Source organism: Pseudophryne corroboree, chromosome 8, assembly GCF_028390025.1.
Source record: "Pseudophryne corroboree isolate aPseCor3 chromosome 8, aPseCor3.hap2, whole genome shotgun sequence".
NCBI lineage: Eukaryota > Metazoa > Chordata > Amphibia > Anura > Myobatrachidae > Pseudophryne > Pseudophryne corroboree.
The window spans coordinates 264,163,167-264,187,641 of record NC_086451.1 but is presented as its reverse complement, the minus strand read 5'-3'; the positions used below and the strand labels follow the sequence as shown (position 1 = coordinate 264,187,641).

The 24,475-nt window shown below is 46.1% G+C and overlaps 1 protein-coding gene and 1 pseudogene across 2 annotated transcripts in view; both read right to left on the bottom strand.

Moving 5' to 3' along the window:
- Nucleotides 1–24,475, bottom strand: part of C8H8orf48 (chromosome 8 C8orf48 homolog) — a 180,752-nt gene that overhangs the window by 47,608 nt on the left and 108,669 nt on the right. For both annotated transcript variants that reach the window (XM_063937218.1, XM_063937217.1), the window contains one exon: nucleotides 10,744–11,132. In XM_063937218.1, the coding sequence (XP_063793288.1) occupies nucleotides 10,744–11,125 (382 nt within the window). In that variant the 5' untranslated portion in view covers nucleotides 11,126–11,132. The remainder of the gene's footprint in view (nucleotides 1–10,743; nucleotides 11,133–24,475) is intronic.
- Nucleotides 13,307–13,425, bottom strand: LOC134950156 (5S ribosomal RNA; annotated as a pseudogene).

Genomic DNA, 24,475 nt, shown 5'->3' with positions numbered 1-24,475 from the left:
CTTTCCCAACGGTCTATTAACATGTTGAAGACTTCTGGATGTAGACCCCACTCTCCCGGATGAAGATCGTGTCTGCTGAGGAAGTCTGCTTCCCAGTTGTCCACGCCCGGGATGAACACTGCTGACAGTGCTATCACGTGATTCTCCGCCCAGCGAAGAATCTTGGCAGCTTCTGCCATTGCACTCCTGCTTCTTGTGCCGCCCTGCCTGTTTACATGGGCGACCGCCGTGATGTTGTCCGACTGAATCAACACCGGCTTTCCTTGCAGGAGAAGTTCCGCCTGGCTTAGAGCATTGTAGATTGCTCTTAGTTCCAGAATGTTTATGTGAAGAGACTTTTCCAGACTCGTCCATACTCCCTGGAAGTTTCTTCCTTGTGTGACTGCTCCCCAGCCTCTCAGGCTGGCGTCCGTGGTCACCAGGATCCAATCCTGAATGCCGAATCTGCGGCCTTCTAATAGGTGAGCCTTCTGCAACCACCACAGAAGTGACACCCTTGTCTTTGGTGACAGGGTTATTCGCAGGTGCATCTGCAGATGCGACCCTGACCATTTGTCCAACAGATCCCTTTGGAATATTCTTGCATGGAATCTGCCGAATGGAATTGCTTCGTAAGAAGCCACCATTTTTCCCAGGACTCTTGTGCATTGATGTACTGACACTTTTCCTGGTTTTAGGAGGTTCCTGACCAGATCGGATAACTCCTTGGCTTTTTCCTCTGGAAGGAAAACCTTTTTCTGAACCGTGTCCAGAATCATTCCTAGGAACAGCAGACGAGTTGTCGGGATTAAATGGGATTTTGGAATATTCAGAATCCACCCGTGTTGTCTTAGCACCTCTTGAGATAGTGCTAAAGCTGTCTCCAGCTGTTCTCTGGACCTTGCCCTTATTAGGAGATCGTCCAAGTATGGGATAACTAATACGCCTTTTCTTCGAAGAAGAATCATCATCTCGGCCATTACCTTGGTAAAGACCCGAGGCGCCGTGGACAATCCGAACGGCAGCGTCTGAAACTGATAGTGACAGTTTTGAACAATGAAACTGAGGTACCCCTGGTGTGCGGGGTAAATCGGAACGTGTAGATACGCATCCTTGATGTCCAAGGATACCATAAAGTCCCCTTCTTCCAGGTTCGCTATCACTGCTCTGAGTGACTCCATCTTGAACTTGAACTTTTTTATGTAGAGGTTCAAGGACTTCAGATTTAGAATAGGCCTTACCGAGCCATCCGGCTTCGGTACCACAAATAGAGTGGAATAATACCCCTTTCCTTGTTGTAATAGGGGTACTTTGACTATCACCTGCTGAGCGTACAGCTTGTGAATGGCTTCCAACACCCTCTCCCTTTCGGAAGAGACGGTTGGTAAGGCAGACTTCAGGAAACGATGAGGAGGATCCGTCTCTAATTCCAACCTGTACCCCTGAGATATTATCTGCAGGATCCAGGGGTCTACCTGCGAGTGAGCCCACTGCGCGCTGTAATTTTTGAGACGGCCCCCCACTGTCCCCGAGTCCGCTTGAGAGGCCCCAGCGTCATGCTGAGGTTTTTGCAGGAGCCGGGGAGGGCTTCTGTTCCTGGGAAGGAGCTGCCTGTTGGTGTCTCTTCCCTCTTCCTCTGCCTCGTGGCAGGTACGACAAGCCCTTTGCTCTCTTATTTTTGTAGGAGCGAAAAGGCTGCGGTTGAAAGGTCGGTGCCTTTCTCTGTTGGGGAGTGACTTGAGGTAAAAAAGTGGATTTCCCGGCAGTAGCCGTGGCCACCAAGTCTGATAGACCAACTCCAAATAACTCCTCCCCTTTATACGGCAAAACCTCCATGTGACGTTTTGAATCCGCATCGCCTGTCCACTGTCGTGTCCATAAGGCTCTTCTGGCTGAAATGGACATAGCACTCACCCGAGATGCCAGTGTGCAAATATCCCTCTGTGCATCACGCATATAGATAAATGCATCCTTTATTTGTTCTAACGACAGTAAAACATTGTCCCTATCTAGGGTATCAATATTTTCAATCAGGGATTCTGACCAAACTACTCCAGCACTGCACATCCAGGCAGTTGCTATAGCTGGTCGTAGTATAACACCTGCATGTGTGTATATATTCTTTTGAATAACTTCCATCTTTCTATCTGATGGATCCTTAAGTGCGGCCGTCTCAGGAGAGGGTAACGCCACTTGTTTGGATAAGCGTGTGAGCGCCTTGTCCACCTTAGGGGGTGTTTCCCAGCGCGCCCTAACCTCTGGCGGGAAAGGGTATAATGCCAATAACTTTTTTGAAATTATCAACTTTTTATCAGGAGCAACCCACGCTTCATCACACACGTCATTTAATTCTTCTGATTCAGGAAAAACTGTTTGTAGTTTTTTCACACCATACATAATACCCTGTTTTACGGTATCTGTAGTATCAGCTAAATGTAACGTCTCCTTCATTGCCAAAATCATATAACGTGTGGCCCTACTGGAAAATACGTTTGAATTTCTACCGTCGTCACTGGAATCAGTGCCCGTGTCTGGGTCTGTGTCGACCGACTGAGGCAAAGGGCGTTTTACAGCCCCTGACGGTGTTTGAGGCGCCTGGACAGGCATTAATTGATTGTCCGGCCGCCTCATGTCCTCAACTGACTGTTTAAGGGAAGATAAACCATCACGTAATTCCACAAATAAAGGCATCCATTCTGGTGTCGACCCCCTGGGGGGTGACATCTGCATATTTGGCAATTGCTCCGCCTCCACACCAATATCGTCCTCATACATGTCGACACCACGTACCGACACACACCGCAAACTCACAGGGAATGCTCTAATGAAGACAGGACCCACTAGCCCTTTTGGGGAGACAGAGGGAGAGTCTGCCAGCACACACCACAAAGCGCTATATATACAAGGGATATCCTTATATTAAGTGCTCCCTTATAGCTGCTTTAATATATATATATATAGCCATTAATGTGCCCCCCCTCTCTGTTTTACCCTGTTTCTGTAGTGCAGTGCAGGGGAGAGACCTGGGAGCCGTTCTGACCAGCGGAGCTGTGACAGAAAATGGCGCCGTGTGCTGAGGAGATAGGCCCCGCCCCTTTTTCGGCGGGTTCTTCTCCCGCTATTTTTCCAGTCAGGCAGGGGTTAAATATCTCCATATAGCCCCTATGGGCTATATGTGAGGTATTTTTAGCCTTGTATAAGGTTTATATTTGCCTCTCAGAGCGCCCCCCCCCAGCGCTCTGCACCCTCAGTGACTGCCCAGTGAAGTGTGCTGAGAGGAAAATGGCGCACAGCTGCAGTGCTGTGCGCTACCTTATGAAGACTGAGGAGTCTTCAGCCGCCGGTTTCCGGACCTCTTCACGCTTCAGCATCTGCAAGGGGGTCGGCGGCGCGGCTCCGGGACCGGACTCCACGGCTGGGCCTGTGTTCGATCCCTCTGGAGCTAATGGTGTCCAGTAGCCAAGCAGCAAATCCACTCTGCATGCAGGTGAGTTTACTACTTTCCCCCTAAGTCCCACGTTGCAGTGATCCTGTTGCCAGCAGGACTCACTGTAAAGAAAAAAAACCTAAACTAAACTTTCTCTAAGCAGCTCTTTAGGAGAGCCACCTAGATTGCACCCTTCTCGTTCGGGCACAAAATCTAACTGGAGTCTGGAGGAGGGTCATAGGGGGAGGAGCCAGTGCACACCACCTGACCTAGTAAAGCTTTACTTTTTTGTGCCCTGTCTCCTGCGGAGCCGCTATTCCCATGGTCCTTTCAGGAACCCCAGCATCCACTTAGGACGATAGAGAAATGGGAAAATTACATAATTAGAATTTTAATAAACCTCCCCGAATGTGAAGAAAAGGGGGTTGACATAATGACATCATTACAGATGCGTGGATTGTGTTGCATGAACGATAACGCCCAAAAGGACAAATCGGATAAAAATTTGGATTGCACCTCCTGTGTGTAGTATTTAATAAACTACAAAAATTGTCCTGTCAATTTTTACAGTATCTGCTACCGGTGCTCCTCGGGTAATGCCAAGAACCATGGATAAATATTTACTTACATTAAGACATCTCAAATTTACAGCTCTATAGATTTACCAATTTTTTTATACTTATTTATATTTACAACCATGAAAATCAGAAACTCTTGTGCGAAGAATGGGTAGAACAGCTCGTATAGATATAAAAAAATAAGAATTTACTTACCGATAATTCTATTTCTCGTAGTCCGTAGTGGATGCTGGGGACTCCGTCAGGACCATGGGGAATAGCGGCTCCGCAGGAGACAGGGCACAAAAGTAAAAGCTTTAGGATCAGGTGGTGTGTACTGGCTCCTCCCCCTATGACCCTCCTCCAAGCCTCAGTTAGGATACTGTGCCCGGACGAGCGTACACAATAAGGAAGGATCTTGAATCCCGGGTAAGACTCATACCAGCCACACCAATCACACTGTACAACCTGTGATCGGAACCCAGTTAACAGTATGATAAAACGTAGAAGCCTCTGAACAGACGGCTCACAACAATAACAACCCGATTTTTTTGTAACAATAACTATGTACAAGTATTGCAGACAATCCGCACTTGGGATGGGCGCCCAGCATCCACTACGGACTACGAGAAATAGAATTATCGGTAAGTAAATTCTTATTTTCTCTAACGTCCTAAGTGGATGCTGGGGACTCCGTCAGGACCATGGGGATTATACCAAAGCTCCCAAACGGGCGGGAGAGTGCGGATGACTCTGCAGCACCAAATGAGAGAACTCCAGGTCCTCCTCAGCCAGGATATCAATTTTGTAGAATTTTACAAACGTATTTGCTCCTGACCAAGTAGCTGCTCGGCAAAGTTGTAAAGCCGAGACCCCTCGGGCAGCCGCCCAAGATGAGCCCACCTTCCTTGTGGAGTGGGCATTTACAGATTTTTGGCTATGGCAGGCCTGCCACAGAATGTGCAAACTGAATTGTACTACAAATCCAGCGAGCAATCGTCTGCTTAGAAGCAGGAGCACCCATCCTGTTGGGTGCATACAGGCTAAACAGCGAGTCAGATTTTCTGACTCCAGTCGTCCTGGAAAATAAGAATTTACTTACCGATAATTCTATTTCTCGTAGTCCGTAGTGGATGCTGGGGACTCCGTCAGGACCATGGGGATTAGCGGCTCCGCAGGAGACAGGGCACAAAAATAAAGCTTTAGGATCAGGTGGTGTGCACTGGCTCCTCCCCCTATGACCCTCCTCCAAGCCTCAGTTAGGATACTGTGCCCGGACGAGCGTACACAATAAGGAAGGATCTTGAATCCCGGGTAAGACTCATACCAGCCACACCAATCACACCGTACAACTTGTGATCTGAACCCAGTTAACAGTATGACAAAAACGTAGGAGCCTCTGAACAGACGGCTCACAACAATAACAACCCGATTTTTTTGTAACAATAACTATGTACAAGTATTGCAGACAATCCGCACTTGGGATGGGCGCCCAGCATCCACTACGGACTACGAGAAATAGAATTATCGGTAAGTAAATTCTTATTTTCTCTAACGTCCTAAGTGGATGCTGGGGACTCCGTCAGGACCATGGGGATTATACCAAAGCTCCCAAACGGGCGGGAGAGTGCGGATGACCCTGCAGCACCGAATAAGAGACTCCATGTCCTCCTCAGCCAGGGTATCAAATTTGTAGAATTTAGCAAACGTGTTTGCCCCTGACCAAGTAAATGCTCAGCAAAGTTGTAAAGCCGAGACCCCTCAGGCAGTCGCCCAAGATGAGCCCACTTCCTTGTGGAATGGGCTTTTTCTGATTTTGTCTGTGGCAAGCCTGCCACAGAATGTGCAAGCTGAATTGTACTACAAATCCAGCGAGCAATCGTCTGTTTAGAAGCAGGAGCACCCATCTTGTTGGGTGCATACAGGCTAAACAGCGAGTCAGATTTTCTGACTCCAGTCGTCCTGGAAACATATATTTTCAGGGCCCTGACAACGTCAAGTAACTTGGAGTCCTCCAAGTCCCTAGTAGCCGCAGGTACCACAATAGGTTGGTTCATGTGAAAAACAGAAAACACCTTAAGGAGAAATTGAGGACGAGTCCTCAATTCTGCCCTGTCAGAATGAAAAATTAAGTAAGGGCTTTTATATGATAAAGCCGCCCATTCTGACACACGCCTGGCTGAAGCCAGGGCTAATAGAATCTTCACCTTCCATGTGAAATATTTTAAGTCCACAGTGGTGAGTGGATCAAACCAATGTGACTTTAGGAAACTCAAAACAACATTGAGATCCCAAGGTGCCACTGGGGGCACAAAAGGAGGCTGTATATGCAGTACCCCTTTTACAAACGTCTGAACTTCAGGCACTGAAGCCAGTTCTTTCTGGAAGAAATTCGACAGGGTCGAAATTTGAACCTTAATGGACCCTAATTTTAGGCCCATAGACAGTCCTGTTTTCAGGAAATGTAGGAAACGACCCAGTTGGAATTCCTCTGTAGGGACCTTCTTGGCCTCACACCACGCAACATATTTTCGCCAATTGCGGTGAAAATGTTTTGCGGTTACATCCTTCCTGGCTTCGACCAGGGTAGGGATGACTTCATCTGGAATGCCCTTTCAGGATCCGGCGTTCAACTGCCATGCCGTCAAACGCAGCCGCGGTAAGTCTTGGAACAGACAAGGCCCCTGCTGGAGCAGGTCCTTTCTTAAAGGTAGAGGCCACGGTTCTTCCGTGAGAATCTCTTGAAATTCCGGGTACCAAGTCCTTCTTGACCCATCCGGAACCACGAGTATCGTTCTTACTCATCTCCTTCTTATGATTCTCAGTACTTTTGGTATGAGATGCATAGGAGGGAACACATACCATGACTGGTACACCCACAGTGTTACCAGAGCGTCCACCGCTATTGCCTGAGGGTCCCTTGACCTGGCGCAATATCTGTCTAGTTTTTTGTTCAGGCGGGACGCCATCATGTCCACCTTTGGTTTTTCCCAACGGTTTACAATCATGTGGAAGACTTCCCGCTGAAGTCCCCACTCTCCCTGGTGGAGGTTATGCTGAGGAAGTCTGCTTCCCAGTTTTCCACTCCCGGAATTAACACTGCTGAGAGTGTTATCACATGATTTTTCGCCCAGCGAAGAATCCTTGCAGTTTCTGCCATTTCCCTCCTGCTTCTTGTGCCGCCCTGTCTGTTTTCGTGGGCGACTGCCGTGATGTTGTCCCACTGGATCAATACCGGCTGACCTTGAAGCAGAGGTCTTGCTAAGCTTAGAGCCTTGTAAATTGCCCTTAGCTCCAGTATATTTATGTGGAGAGAAGTCTCCAGACTTGATCACACTCCCTGGAAATTTTTTCCTTGTGTGACTGCTCCCCAGCCACTCAGGCTGGCATCCGTGGTCACCAGGACCCAGTCCTGAATGCCGAATCTGCGGCCCTTTCATAGATGAGCACTCTGCAGCCACCGCAGAAGAAACACCCTTGTCCTTGGAGACAGGGTTATCCGCTGATGCATCTGAAGATGCGATCCGGACCATTTTCCCAGCAGATCCCACTGAAAGGTTCTTGCGTGAAATCTACCGAATGGGATCGCTTTGTAAGAAACCACCATTTTTCACAGGACCCTTTGTGCAATGATGCACTGATACTTTTCCTGGTTTTAGGAGGTTCCTGACTAGCTCGGATAACTCCCTGGCTTTCTTCTCCGGGAGAAAACATCCTTTTCTGGACTGTGTCCAGAATCATCCCTAGGAACATTAGACGTGTCGTCGGAAAAAGCTGCGATTTTGGAATATTTAGAATCCACTCGTGCTGTCGTAGAACTACTTGAGATAGTGCTACTCCGACCGCCAACTGTTCTCTGGACCTTGCCCTTATCAGGAAAGCGTCCATATTTCTTTTAGGAAGAATCATAATTTCGGCCATTACCTTGGTAAAGACCCGGGGTGCCGTGGACAATCCAAACGGCAGCGTCTGAACTGATAGTGACAGTTCTGTACCACGAACCTGAGATACCCTTGGTGAGAAGGGCAAAATTTGGACTTGTAGGTAAGCGTCCCTGATATCCAGTGACACCATATCGTCCTGGTTCGCTATCACTGCTCTGAGTGACTCCATCTTGATTTGAACCCTTGTATGTAATTGTTCAAATCTTTTAGATCTCACCGAGCCGTTTGGCTTCAGTACCACAATATAGTGTGGAATAATACCCCTTCCCTTGTTGTAGGAGGGGTACTTTGATTATCACGTGCTGGGAATACAGCCTGTGAATTTTTTTCCAATACTGCCTCCCTGTCGGAGGGAGACGTTGGTAAAGCAGACTTTAGGAACTTGTGAGGGGAAGACGTCTCGAATTTCCAATGTACACCTGGGATACTACGTGTAGGATCCAGGAGTCCACTTGCGAGTGAGCCCACTGCGTGCTGAAACTCTTGAGATGACCCCCCACCGCACCTGAGTCCGCTTGTATGGCCCCAGCGTCATGCTGCGGACTTGGCAGAAGCTGTGGAGGACTTCTGTTCCTGGGAATGGGCTGCCTGCTGCAGTCTTCTTCCCTTTCCTCTAACCCTGGGCAGATATGACTGGCCTTTTGCCCGCCTGCCTTTATGGGTACGAAAGGACTGAGACTGAAAAGACTGTGTCCTTTTCTGCTGAGATGTGACTTGGGGTAACAAAAGTGGATTTTCCAGCTGTTGCCATGGCCACCAGGTCCGATGGACCGCCCCTTTAAACGGCAATACTTCCATGTGCCGTCTGGAATCTGCATCACCTGACCACTGTCGTGTCTATAAACATCGTCTGGCAGATATGGACATCACATCTACTCTTGATGCCAGAATGCAAATATCCCTCTGCGCATCTCGCATATATAGAAATGCATCCTTAAAATGCTCTATATTCAATAAAATATTGTCCCTGTCAAGGGTATCAATATTTTCAGTCAGGAAATCCGACCAAGCCCCCCCAGCGCTGCACATCCAGGCTGAGGCGATTGCTGGTCGTAGTATAACACCAGTATGTGTGTATATACTTTTTAGGATATTTTTCAGCTTCCTATCAGCTGGCTCCTTGATGGCGGCCGTATCTGGAGACGGTAACGCCACTTGTTTTTATAAGCGTGTGAGCGCCTTATCCACCCTAAGGTGTGTTTCCCAACTCGCCCTCACTTCTGGCGGGAAAGGGTATACCTCCAATAATTTTCTATCGGAGGAAACCCACGTATCATCACACACTTTAATTTATCTGATTCAGGAAAAACTACAAGTAGATTATTCCCACCCTACATAATACCCTTATTTGTGGTACTTGTAGTATCAGAAATATGTAACACCTCCTTCATTGCCCTTAACATGTAACGTGTGGCCCTAAAGGAAAATACGTTTGTTTCTTCACCGTCGACACTGAAGTCAGTGTCCGTGTCTGTGTCGACCAACTGAGGTAAATGGGCGTTTTTACAAGCCCCTGACGGTGTCTGAGACGCCTGGACAGGTACTAATTTGTTTGCCGGCCGTCTCATGTCGTCAACCGACCTTGCATCGTGTTGACATTATCACGTAATTCCTAAATAAGCCATCCATTCCGGTGTCGACTCCCTAGAGAGTGACATCACCAATACAGGCAATTTGCTCCGCCTCCTCACCAACATCGTCCTCCTACATGTCGACACACACGTACCGACACACAGCACACACACAGGGAATGCTCTGATAGAGGACAGGACCCCACTAGCCCTTTGGGGAGACAGAGGGAGAGTTTGCCAGCACACACCAAAAACGCTATAATTATACAGGGACAACCCCTTATACAAGTGTTTTCCCTTATAGCATTTTCACATATGTAATCATATCGCCAAATAAGTGCCCCCCCTCTCTGTTTTAACCCTGTTTCTGTAGTGCAGGGGAGAGCCTGGGAGCCTTCCTCACAGCAGAGCTGAGCAGGAAAATGGCGCCGTGTGCTGAGGAGAATAAGCCCCGCCCCCTATTCCGGCGGGCTTTCCTCCCGGAGTTTTAGACATTTGGCATGGGTTAAATACATACATATAGCCTCAATGGCTATATGTGATGTATTCTTTTGCCATAAAAGGTATTATATATTGCTGCCCAGGGCGCCCCCAGCAGCGCCCTGCACCCTCCGTGACCGTCTGGTGTGAAGTGTGTGACAACAATGGCGCACAGCTGCAGTGCTGTGCGCTACCTTCATGAAGACTGAAGAGCCTTCTGCCGCCTGTTTCCGGACCTTCAATCTTCAGCATCTGTAAGGGGGGTCGGCGGCGCGGCTCCGGGACGAACCCCAGGGTGAGACCTGTGTTCCGACTCCCTCTGGAGCTAATGGTGTCCAGTAGCCTAAGAATCCAATCCATCCTGCACGCAGGTGAGTTGAAATTCTCTCCCCTAAGTCCCTCGATGCAGTGAGCCTGTTGCCAGCAGGACTCACTGAAAATAAAAAACCTAAAAAACTTTTTCTAAGCAGCTCTTTAGGAGAGCCACCTAGATTGCACCCTGCTCGGACGGGCACAAAAACCTAACTGAGGCTTGGAGGAGGGTCATAGGGGGAGGAGCCAGTACACACCACCTGATCCTAAAGCTTTTACTTTTGTGCCCTGTCTCCTGCGGAGCCGCTATTCCCCATGGTCCTGACGGAGTCCCCAGCATCCACTTAGGACGTTAGAGAAAATGTATTTCCCCACCAGCTAATCTATTACTAGAGTGTGTACACAGAGAACAAGTTATACAGTGCTTTATTTTAGGACAAATTCCTCTTTATAAGCAGTAGCTTTATAAGTACCTTGGTCATTCGTCTCAAAACCCTCTGCTGCTTCAGACATGCTACAAATTGTCTCAGATAATGAGTCCCGATGAAGGTTAAGTTTGGAGGAGAATGAATCAAATGAATCACTTTCATAGTTCCTGCTAGGTTCATCTGTAGTGGATTCAAATGAATCACTTTCATATTTGTGACGAGGTTCATTTGTATTCGATTCAAATGAATCACTTTCATAGTTCCTACTAGATTCATCTGAAATGGTCTGAAATAAATCCTTTTCATATTTTCCAGTAGCATCATCTGTAATGGGTTCAAATGAATTAGAGGAATAGCTTGATGCACTGCTCCATGTCAGTGATTCCTCAGAAACGGGTGTCTTTCGACTGCTATTGGGCGGCTTCATCTAAGCTCTGTAAAATAATATATGCTGGGTTATTATGCATTTTACCAGAAACACAAAGGACAAGAACATAGCACTGTATTATTTATTTTTGGGTTTGTTTTTTTCAAAAACTAAAATAAAAAAAATTAACCTGGGCGTGGTGCTTGAAATTGGGTCCCCAGTACCACGGCCTTGAACAACATCGAATTGTCTTATGTAATGTAAAATCAAATCTTCTTATAGCCAAGGTCAAAATGACGATGTAACTGATGGCTTAACCAGTATGGTTTATTATTACACCCCCAAAAATATTTCTCTGTGAGTAGACTACAGATGTGTTCTCACACATCTAGCCTTAATATGCCACACAACGGGAGATGCCCCTGCCGATAATGTGTCATAGACGCATTCAACAAGATGTGACTAGGATGCACAAGGAGACACTGCTGATTCATTTGATATGCAACACTTGTATATCTGTGTGCGACTGAGTCTGTATATGAAGCACAGAGGTACTTGACACAGAAAAAAGCTGTGGTCACTGCATCATAGCACTTCATATGCAGGTTCAGAGACTCAGTCGCACACAAATATACAAGTGTCACATATCACATTAATCAGCACAGTTACCTTGTGCGTCCTACTTGCATTGCAACTAAAATCAATTTTCGGCAAAAAAAGATGCAAAAAAAAAAGCCACTTGACACTAGCAGAGTCTCACATGACCTGGCGTGCCAAGAGAGGCTGTTTGGTGTAACTGCAGCAAAGATGTATGAGGCAGTTTGTACTATATTTTTAGATTAAAATTAGAACAAAAGTACACTGGTTATTGAGTATGCGGTTAGCATACCGATCGTCGGGATCCCGGCAGTCACAATACAGACTCCGGGATCCCGACAGGGTTACCATACCGCCGCAGATATACCATCGAGGTGGGTGATTTTCCCTCTATGGGTGTCCACGGTCCACGACTGTCAGCCAATATTTATAACACAGGCACGTTGTAAGGCATGTTAACATTTATCAAATACTAGCAAATAATAATAATTAATGTAATATGCTTATAAATAAAATGACACTACAGCTCATTAATTTTAAAACCACCCCCAGATTCATTGATTTCATTGTAAAGGATGAACTTGATACGCGAGTTTTGCATAGAAATGTGGCCACCTGCTGTGACTCACGTGTACTGCATTCCCAGCAAAGCCATACCCCCTAACTGTGATACCATGACCCTGGGAGGCCACGCCTCCTAATATCAAGCATGCAATTGTACCGTGCACAAAGGTCTGCCTGAGGTAAAGAAGTTGGGAGATATGCTAATAGCCAGATAATGTCGGATTCCTGAAAATGAACAAATTACGCCTGCAAGGTCACTAGGTGCTCGTGATATGACACATGCCCAATGCTGTTTTAAAAAAGATTCATCAGCACATTCACAGTGGAAGAATTTCAGAGTTCGCCCTGTATTGTGCTACTGTGGACACTTGTGAAAACATTAAAAGTGGTCTCCTACATGGCTCTCAAGTAGGCTTTATCAATCGAAAAACAATCTGCCATAGTGGCTTTGAGAAATTTTGTGGGGTTTTGCAGAGACGCAAGAAGACTGTTTAGTCTCTCTGGGGCACACTTTTTACATGGTAATACAGTAAGTAAATAGGTTTAGTTATATGGTAAGTATAATTGAAGGTAAGTAAAGATTTTTTCCGTTAAAACTTAACTTTTATTAAGAATATACAGACAAAAAAGATACGATACACCAATGAAAAAGATTAATTAAAAAGTGGATTAAATAAAGTGTTCACTTCTATTCAATTTAATTGTCTAGTGTCAAAGTGGGCACAGTCTGTGTCAGACGTGAGTAAAAATAAAGAAGAGACGTTAGTCAGAACAAAAGTTTGTTTTTCTGTTCTCTGATTCAGAGTAATGAAACTATTGTATACGTATTGGGGAGGAACAGAAATCAGGCTTTGTGACTTCAAGAACCCATAGGGTAACCAAGCGAGTATCAATTCAGTGGTACCGCACCCGTATTCTGAAAAATAGTAGGAAGTATTAAGAACCAGTCACTTCTGCTTTTGCACATCTGTTGCCATCGAATGGGCAATGAGAGAGTGTATGCGCCAAATTAGTCTGGTTTTGAAGGAAGTACAGTACACTTCTGCTTTCCTGGGTAAGTATATAGGTTACTTGTCACCAATACTACAGTACCTGGTATTCCCAGAGGGTCTCCCCTTCTGGTACTGACCCGGCCCTACACTGCCTGGCTTCCAAGATCAGATGAGATTGGGCAAGTACAGTGTGGTATGACTGTAGAAAATTTTGTGGGGAGGGTTAATGTTCATGCAAGATTACTCAAATTGGATGAGAGAGTATATTGGAATAAAGAATAACTGAGGGGTAAGGTAAGTAAAGAGACAGGTGGTCAAATATTGGTAAGAAAAGTCTGCTATCCAAATGGGAACCTCTGTAGCTATCGTGAGCATTGCAGAGGGCAACCCTGGATTATGGATGAGAGAGTGTAAGAAAAAGAAGTAACATGAGGTTATTGTGTTATTGGTGTTTGTAGATTATGATGATCATCTAATTATCATATGATGGTCAGAAAACTCACAAGATTTATTTCCTCCCAATCTCAAAACCTCATAAAAATAAATTCCGTTGCTGTGATTTCAACATACTGCATTATTAGCTGATAGGAAAAAAATATAATATAATAACATCTAGACCAGTTGTCTGTTTCACCAGTACACATGCAATAATGTATTATTTTTTAAAGTCTAAAGAACATTTTTCAGATATTATAAAAAAAACTGGACTGTTAGCTGGTCAAACATCCTACTCAAAAGAGGAAAGAGAATCATGAATACTATCCAAATTGTCAACCTGGATAGAACTCACTGACAAAGGATTGTATCCAAAAAGGTTACCATGTAATGTATCACTTGTTATATAATAACATTTGTAACAACCCAGTGTCTTAATGTAGCACGGTCATAAAGTCATAAAGCCTGATTTCTGTTCCTCCCCAATACGTATACAATAGTTTCATTACTCTGAATAAGAACAGAAACTGAACAGAAAAACAGATACTTTTGTTCTGATAAACGTCTCTTTATTTTTACTCACGTCTGACAAAGACAGAGCCCACTTTGACACTAGACAATTAAATTGAATAGAAGTGAGCAATTTATTTAATACGCTTTTTAATTAATCTTTTTCATTGGTGTATTGTATCTTTATCATCTGTATACCCTTAATAAAAGTTAAGTTTTAACGAAAAAATCTTTACTTACCTTCAATTATACTTACCATATAACTAAACCTATATACTTACCGTATTACTGTGTAAAAAAAGTGTGCCCCAGAGAGACTAAACAGTCTTCTTGCATCTCTGCAAAACCCCACGAAATAGTTTATTCTGAACTAACTTCTGGGAGCACCACCAACAGGTGCTACTGCATAAAACACTTCAGGCAAAGTCAGTAGCCATATGTTGGTTATTGTAAACATTTTCTACCCTCGAAATTGTTTTTGATTATTTTCCTATAACAATCCTAACCAGTGCAGATTCCAAACCCCAAACCTTTGCTGGCTTTGAGATATGCAGGGCATAGTTTGTGAAATTATTTGCCTGGAGAAGGTTACTCTTGGTGGCGTGCAGTGTACCCTCAAGATATACACAGTAAACAACAGTGTACATGATCACCCACGACATGGACAACCTCAAGTGACCACAAACAGAGGACACATTTATCATCAGGTGTTACATACGGGACAGATTCCAAACAGCTTATCAGATCCGTGTTCCTCTGATGAAAATGAGGAAGAAAGTCGTCTCAATCACTACAGACAAACACTGCGTTGTAGGCGGTGGCTGGAAGAGATGTGCTGTTGCCCGAAAACCATTGCTTAGCCCAGTGGTTCCCAAACATTTTACAAGCACGGCGCCCTAGAGCATCAGAATTGTTTTCACGGCACCCCTAGGCCAGAGGTTTCTTATTGATAAATTAAGAAAGAAATATTAAATTAAGTAAATTGTGCTTATATGTCACCCTTAGAGTCAATTGTGTGGTGAGGGACAGGATTTGCCTCTATTTGTCCACACATGTTATGATTGGCAGCCCCCAGCACTGGCTTTGCCTATTACATTAACCATAAATCATTTTAATTGGTCCTGGACCACCAACCCGAGGCACCCCTGCAAGTGTCCTGAGGCACCCCAGGGTGCCACGGCACACAGTTTGGGAACCACTGGCTTAGCCCCATAGATAAAAAGCTTTGTGACACGTAGCCATCATCAGCTCTTCCAGGCCATTTTCCCCCACAGTTTGGACCAAATTAAATTTGACCTCCATTTATCTCCTGGATCGTTTGGGTGAATTCAATGAAGATGAACGAACTCTCTTGGCTCCTATACCTGTTTCAAACAGTTCCGATTTCTATACCTCCATATGGGAGGAATTAAATTGTTTCTCCCCGCAGCCGCCACTAGATGGTGCCCAACGGAGCAAATCAATTGTTGCTCTATTCGGGCACGCTGAGCCACAAGGAAACACATTTCAGCAAGCTGAAATGTCTGAAAAGTGACCCGTTTGGGCAACCAGACAGCACTTTTCACAATCGTGCCCATTAGATTAGGCTGGATCAGCAAGATAAACAGAATAAATTGAATATCATCCCTGTGATCCCCAATTGAGTTCGCCCTTATGTATTCAAATCTTTACAATTTCAAACCACTTGTTTTATTTGGGCTAACAAACACCATTGGGCTAAACTGAAACAATTGCAGCGTCCCTCTCGGGTGGAGATCTGGGTATACCCAAATTTAAGAGGTACTATCTTGCGGCACAACTTGCCCACTGTGTCCAATAGTGTAACTCTGGTGCCATGAAGGTCTGGTCGATACTGAAAAGTTGTGCCTCTCTACAGTCTCATTCCTCCGCTAGCTCCAGAGGATTTGTCGCCCCCAGACGTGGTAGCCCACCAGATAGTTTCCTGTTTGTTATTTATTGTGGATTACATTAACAGAAAGTATAAAGTTGGCCACTTGCCCATCCCCCCTTATTTTGTTATTCCACAATCCTGATTTCCATTCGGGCATGAGCAGGTTGTCTTTCTGTCTATGGAAAGAGGGGAACATTCTGTACCTTGCCGATATTACCAGAGACCCAGTTCTCTCATATCCAGGTGCATGTAGTGCTCCTATCTAACGATTTCTTCCAATATTTGAAGCACAGACATTTTCATTTTAAGGTGGGAGGACTTTTTGGCTCTCTGTTGGGAGCGGCTCCTTAACTAAAGGCTTGATCTCTGATCTATATGCATTGCTTGTTGAGGAGACGCATTTTGCATAGGAATCTCCTGAATCAGCCTGGGAGACATATTTAGGAACTAGCTCCAATCAAAATCCCAACACCAATTGACCGATGGTCAAAATCCTGACAAGGTCAAAATCCCGACATGGACAAAATACCGACAAGGTCAAAATACCGACATGTAAAATGCCGACAGGTCAAAATACCGACATGCAATTTTTTGTTTTTTTGTGTGTGTGAATGTCGACATAAGTCAACATGGACACCATATAAAAAGTGTACCGCTGCGCTCGCCATGCTTCGGGCACGGTGCCTCGCTGCGCTCGGCACACTATTATATTCCCCCTCCAGGTCCACTGGGATGGTAAAGTATGAACAAGTCGGTTTCAATTAAAAAAAATCATGAAAAACTCATGTCGGTATTTTGACCTGTCGGCATTTTACATGTTGGTATTTTGACCTTGTCGGTATTTTATCCATGTCGGGATTTTGAACGTCGGGATTTTGATTGGAGGTAAACTGACTGCATCCCGCCTAGACACTGAGGAGTGGTCAGAGATTGGGATAACACTTTCTCCAATTAAATTTTTGTCAAAATTAAGGAGAATGTATACTAATTATTGAATAGATGGTACTATGTACCCTCTCGGGACCCTGATACTTTGGACAGATACTGGAGGGGATGTTCTGATGAGGGTACCATAATCCACATATGGTGGTCTTGCCAGGAGATACTGTAGCTGTTCTCTGGCGAGAAGTCATAAACCTAATTTCGCAAGTACTTAATTTTTCTTTCCCCTACAACCTTAAACATTTTCTTCTTCCTTTGGGGTGCTCTGACTTGTCCTGACACCAAAATAAGTTAATGTGCCATATTACCTCCGCCACAACATGCCAAACAGAAGCAGACTGGAAAATGCCCATTACTCCCTCTTTGCAATCTGTTATTGCACGAATTTGGTATACTCATAACATGGAATATATGACTAGATTAATTAACAATTCTGCCAAATCATTTGATAAAGTCTGGACTCGTTGATTAGTCTTGCAAAATGCCCTGACCCCGTTTATAAGGTAACAGTTCACTTCAATCACCTCCTTAATTAGCTTCCAGCCTGAGGTCTCACCTGTTGGGTTCTTCCTCGCACTATGGACCTAATTCAGAAATAGACGCAGCAGTCCATCTGGTTTGCGCATGCGCACTGACCGCAGTGCGCGTGCATACACACTGCGGCTGCATCCAGGAAGGATGCGGCCACTTCCAGGAAGGATACGGGCGCAGTGTGATTGATAGCGGCAGCCATCGGAGAAGTGTCGTTGCGGCATTGGAGGAGTGGGGCATACCGAAAGGGGCGTGTTGGGATAATTTTTGGGGTGGCTGTGTGACGTCACACGCAGCCACTTCAAGAGAAAAAAAAAATGGCCACTGACCGTCAGGCAGCGCAGCCAGGATGCGCTACAAGGGGTCAACCTTAGATCCAGTGCATTCGCAATTAGACTGCGGACGCATTGGGAGGCAGACCCACATATGCTGGGCGGCCTTGCCCTGTGCTGTGCGTCCCTCAGCATGTGCAGAAATGAACGCAGATCTGGGCGCATATGCAGCGATCTGTGGTCGTATCTGAATAACCCACTATGGGCCTTGTCCAGACTTGCATGCAGTGGCTGCATTCAGCTGCTAAAATGCACGACCCTTCACGATGCGACTGCATCCCGGAAGGATGCAACCGCATGGTGATTAACAGGCAACGGGCATCTGTGGGTAGCAACGCAGCGTTGGGCGGAGAGCAGGAAATGCAGTCGTGTCGCAGACTATCACCCCCACCTCCAGAAAAGAACTGCAAACAACATACTACAGTGAGTTACCTATACCACTACCAGCAACGACTGCAGCCTGCACAGCCTGGACACTGAACTACCTGTCTGATTAAGTAACAGCCCTACTGCTCTCACACATTGCTCCCACTCTCATTTACACAATCTACAACCACTGTGTATCCATCTCAGCCTTTCCGTTCCTTCCATTATTTCTTAAAATTCTGTTTGCACGGTCTTTTGCTTACATTACACCCCACATTCCCCTTGTTCATTCTATATTACACCCACACCATTCTATTCCTTTGAACACTACTGTACCAAATTATGGCTCCTCGATCCTGTCACATACCAATCATCACTGCCAGGTCTCACCACCCAAATTCCAAATCACCCACACGCACTCAGAACCGAGCCAACATTATTCCCATCTCCCCTGTCCTCTCCCTTCCTTTCTCCTGTACACTCTGGAATGCTAGATCAATCTGCAACAAGCTGCCAACTATCCACGACCTCTTCATCTCCCACACTTTTAACCTTCTCGCCATCACTGAAACCTGGCTCTCCTCCTCTGACACCACCTCCCCTGCTGCCCTCTCCTACGGAGGCCTCTCCTTCACCCACACGGTCAGACCTGATGGTCGCCAGGGTGGAGGCGTGGGCATCCTTCTCTCCCCTACCTGCACCTTTCGTGTCATCCCACCTGAGCCCTCCCTCACCTTTTCCACCTTCGAGGTCCACACTATCCGCCTCTTCTACCCCATTCACCTCCTTGTGGCAGTGATCTACCGCCCCCCTGGCCACTGTTCACCTTTCCTTGACAACTTTGCTGCCTGGCTTCCCCACTTTCTCTCCTCTGACCTCCCCTCTGTCATCCTCGGTGACTTTAACATCCCTATTGACATCACTAATGCTGCTTTAACTAATCTTCTCGCCCTTTCCACCTCCTTTGGACTTTCTCAATGGACCTCCACCCCTACTCACAATCTCGGCCACTCCCTTGACCTTGTCTTCACCCACCGATGTGATCTCTCTGATTTCTCCCTCTCTCTGACCACCATCTGCTTTCTTTCACCCTCTCATCCTCCTTCCTCCTCTCCACGCCCAGACCTATCACCACCAGACGCAATCTCGGGTCTCTCAAACCCACTTTCATGTCCTCCCTCGAGACTTCCCTATCTCCTCTTTCCACTATAACTTGTCCCAACCAGGCAGCCTCCTTCTATAACTCTTCCCTTACCGCTGCTCTCGACTCTGTGGCCCCCCTCTCCTCTGTCCCCCTCCGCCGCTCCAAACCCCAACCCTGGCACACCAAACTAACACGTTACTTACAAAAATGCTCACGCTCCGCTGAACGCTCCTGGAAGAAATCTCACTCTGCGCCAGACTTCCTCCATTTCAAGTTTATTCTCTCCTCCTACAGCTCTGCTCTTTCCCTCGCCAAGCAATCCTTTTTCCAAGCACTCATCTCTTCTCAGTGCTCCTGTCCACGCCGTCTCTTTGAAACTTTCAACACTCTCCTTTGCCCCCCTCCTCCTCCCCTCCCATCCTCCCTCACTGCCACTGACTTTGCCTCCTTCTTCATCTCCAAAATTGAGGACATCCAACACGACATCTCCCGCCGTCACCCCTCTGCTACCTTCCTGCCCCCTTTATCCCTTCCCTCCATCTATCCCACCCTGTCCTCCTTCCGTCCCACTCCAGAAAAGGAAGTCCACTCCCTCATCTTATCCTCCCCCCCCCTCCACCTGCCCCCTGGACCCCTTTCCCTCCCGTCCTCTCCGCTCCCTCTCCCCCACTGCCTGCTCCCACCTTGCTCACCTCTTTAACCTGTCCCTCTCCATCGGCATCTTCCCCTCACCATTCAAACATGCTCTGGTCTCACCTATTCTCAAAAAACCCAACCTCGACCCCTCATCACCCACTAACTACCGCCCCATCTCTCTTCTACCCTTCGCCTCCAAATTACTTGAACGACTAGTCTACAGCCGTCTCACAAGCTACCTCTCTGACAACTCAATCCTCGATCCACTACAATCTGGCTTTCGCCCACTCCACTCAACTGAGACTGCCCTGGTGAAAGTCACCAATGACCTGCTTTCAGCCAAATCCAGGGGCCACTTCTCTCTGCTTATCCTTCTGGACCTCTCTGCTGCCTTTGACACCGTAGATCATCCTCTCCTCCTCCGCACACTCCAAAATGCTGGCCTCTCTAGCACTGTCCTTGACTGGTTTTCTTCTTACCTCACTAACCGCTCCTCTGTGTCTGCCTCCAGCACCACCTCACACCCTTCCATCCTTCCTGTTGGTGTCCCTCAGGGTTCTGTCCTTGGACCCCTTCTGTTCTCCCTGTACACCTCTTCCCTGGGTGCGCTCATTAACTCATTTGGCCTTCAATACCACCTCTATGCTGATGACACACAACTCTATCTCTCCTCTCCTGATCTGTCCCCCTCTGTCCTCTCTCAGGTTTTCAGCTGCCTCTCCGCAATCTCCTCCTGGATGTCTGAACGCTCTCTAAAGCTCAACATGGACAAAACTGAACTCATCATCTTCCCCCCATCCAGAGCAACACCCCCGACCAATATCTCCATCATTGTTGACAACACCACCATCTTCCCCGTTCCCCAACTCCGCTGCTTGGGCGTCACTCTTGACTCCTCCCTCTCCTTTGCACCCCACATCCAAGCTCTGGCACAATCCTGTCGTTTCCAGCTACGCAACATTGCTCGTATCAGGCCATACAGTACCTCTCCGAGAGTGCAACTAAACTCATCATCCACTCACTGGTCATCTCACGACTTGATTACTGCAATGTTCTCCTCATTGGCCTCGCTTGCTCCCATCTTGCTCCCCTCCAATCTGTCCTGAACTCCGCAGCTAGGCTTATCTTCCTCTCCCACCGCACCACATCTGCCACTCCCCTTCGACAAAATCTACACTGGCTCCCATTCCCCTACAGAATCCTCTTCAAACTCCTCACCCTCACATACAAGGCCATCTCTAATTCCACTGCTCCCTACATCTCCAACCTCCTTTCCCTTCATACTCCCTCCCGCCCCCTACGGTCGACCAATGACCGTCGTCTCTCCACCGCCCTGGTCACTGCTTCCCATGCACGAGTTCAGGATTTTGCCCGTGCTGCACCCCTTCAGTGGAACGCACTCCCCCGCTCCATTAGACTCTCCCCGACCTTGCAAAGCTTCAAACGTGCACTAAAAACCCACCTATTCATCAAAGCATACCCTCCCGATGCATAACCCAGTGCTGAAGCCGCGCCTCCACCCCCCTGCCTCATGCCGTGAACATCTCCGCTTTGCTTGCATACTGCCATCAGGCTACCTCCCACTTGCCTGCACCTCTTGTCATCTGTCTGTCGCCCCTCCCCACTAGATTGTTAGCTCTTCAGAGCAGGGCCCTCTTTCCTCTGGTTATCTAAGCCCTCGTCTCGACACATTTCACTCACAGCTATCCCCTAATCAACGACCATCTTTATCCTGCTAGTAAAGGCTCATCTCTATCTATGGCCATCAGCCTCTAGTAGTACGATGAGCACTCCATCAATACTTACATCTTAGCTGTATTATGTCTTGAGAACGTGTGGTGCTCTATTTTACCTGTACTCTATTCCTGTTATTTATTTACTGTAATGCTATGTTTGTCTCCCTGTACTGTCCTTTGTATGGCGCTGCGAAACACATGTGGCTCCTTATAAATAAAATGTAATAATAATAATAATGGGCGTTTTCGGGACGGCCCAATGAAGTCGCCTAAGTTTCCTGCTAAAGGAAAAATGACACCGGGGCGCTGCATATGCAGCTATGCTGTGTAGGCAGGGTTCTACCTCCATTCGATGCGATCGCAGAGGCTTCCACATGCTGGGCGGCCGCCATGCTGCGATAACAAAATCTGTGACCAACTCTGAATAAACCCCTATGTCTCTTTTCCTTCTTTTCACTTTTTCTGTCTCTTTTTCTGTTTCATAATGGTTTTCCACGCCATTGTATGTGAGGAAGCTTTACTCACCATCTTCTGTCCCTAAAATCAGATTACTCATAAGCTTATAGTCTACTGGACCTGTTATTTGTCATATTTTCACATTGTGTGTGTGACTCTGTATGTTGTGGTCATTGGAGGTTATTCAGAGTTGGTCGCAGATTTTGCTATCTGTAAACATCTTTGGGAGCACCAGTGCCTTGGAACCATGCAAACGGAGCGGACTACATAATTCTGCATGGATGCTATCCTGCTAAAAGACCCTGGATTCACCGGCATTGACTGGTAATATACCTATTTATCTGGAATTTCTCCCTGATATAAATGGAAGTTGCCTAATCCAATGATATGGAACATTTATGAATGGACTAACTGTAAATAAATCCATAATCCAGACAATTTGGCCTACAGTTTATCCGGAAAGTATTCACAGTGATAAACTTTTTCCACATTTTGTTATGTTACAGCCTTATTCCAAAATGGACTAAAATCCCTTTTCCCCTCAAAATTCTACACACAATACCCCATAATGACAATGTGAAAAAAAGAGTTTTTGAGATTTTTGCTAATTTATTAAAAATAAAAAACTACGAAATCACATGTACATAAGTATTCACAGCCTTTGCTCAATACTTTGTTGCTGCACCTCTGGCAGCAATTACAGCCTCAAGTCTTTTTGAATATGATGCCACAAGCTTGGCACACCTATCTTTGGGCAGTTTTGCCCATTCCTCTTTGCAACACCTCTCAAGCTCCATCAGGTTGGATGGGAAGCGTCAGTGCACAGCCATTTTCAGATCTCTCCAGAGATGTCCAATGGGCTCTGGCTGGGTCACTCAAGGACATTCACAGAGTTGTCCTGAAGTCACTCCTTTAATATCTTGGCTTTATGCTTAAAGTCTAGAGAAAAGTGAATACACAAACTTAAGCGCTAGGAGGAAAACCACATTCACCTAAATAAATGATACACACAAGAAAAAAATAAGTAAATGACTTAAGTTTCAGAGGTTGTAGGTGCAGGTAAACTTTTAAAAGCTTAAATTCCCAAGTTTGTTCATATGGGCTCCACAGTCACATGTAGAAAAAAACAAAACAAAAATACACTAGTGCAGAGAGTCATACAATTAAGATGCTTTTAATATCGATGTGCACTTACAAACGAATGGTAAATATCAGCACAAGCAAAAATCCACCGTGGCAAAGCAGCATGGACCAAATTGTCTATATCCAGATAGCAGGATACTGTTTTTCATACGAACTCCACAAAGGTATATCAAGTGCCATAAAAACAAAAAAACAAAAACCAATAGTGCAAATATTAGAACACACAAGGTTTTAATACAGATGTACACTTACAAAAGGTGTTAAAAACACAGCATGAAAAGTCCCACAGTGACAAACAGCAAGGGTCACTCCTGGTACTCCTAGATGTCACAAGGAATTGCCAGAACTCACTTCCGGATCGTGAGAAAAGCCCAACAGCATCCAAGTAGTTCATCCAAGTTTAAAGTCTAGAGTCACACTTAAGCTAAGCATGGATCTGGACTTCTGGAGATGGTTGTCCTTGTGGAAGGTTCTCCTCTCTCCACAGAGGAATGCTGTAGCTCTGACAGAGTGACCATCAGGTTCTTGGTCACCTTCCTGACTAGGGCCCTTCTCCCCCGATCGCTCAGTTTAGACAGCCGGCCAGCTCTAGGAGGAGTCCTTGTGGCTCCGAACTGCTGCCATTTAAGGATGATGGAGGCTACTGTGCTCATTGGGACGTTCAAAGCAGCAGATATTTTTCTGTACCCTTCCCCAAATTTGTGCTTCAAGACAATCCTGTCTCGGAGGTCTACAGACAATTCCTTTGACTTCATGCTTGGTTTGTGCTCAGACATGCACTGTCAAGTGTGGGGCCTTATATAGACAGGTGTGTGCCTTTCCAAATCATTTCCAATCAACTGAATTTACCACAGGTGAACTCCGATTAAGATGTAGGAACATCTCAAGGATGATCAGTGGAAACAGGATACACCTGAGCTCAATTTTGGGCTTCATGGCAAAGGCTGTGAATACTTATGTACTGTACATGTGATTTCTTCATTTTTTTTTTTTTATAAATTTGCAAAAATCTCAAAAAATAAGAATTTACTTACCGATAATTCTATTTCTCGTAGTCCGTAGTGGATGCTGGGAACTCCGTAAGGACCATGGGGAATAGCGGCTCCGCAGGAGACAGGGCACATCTAAAGAAAGC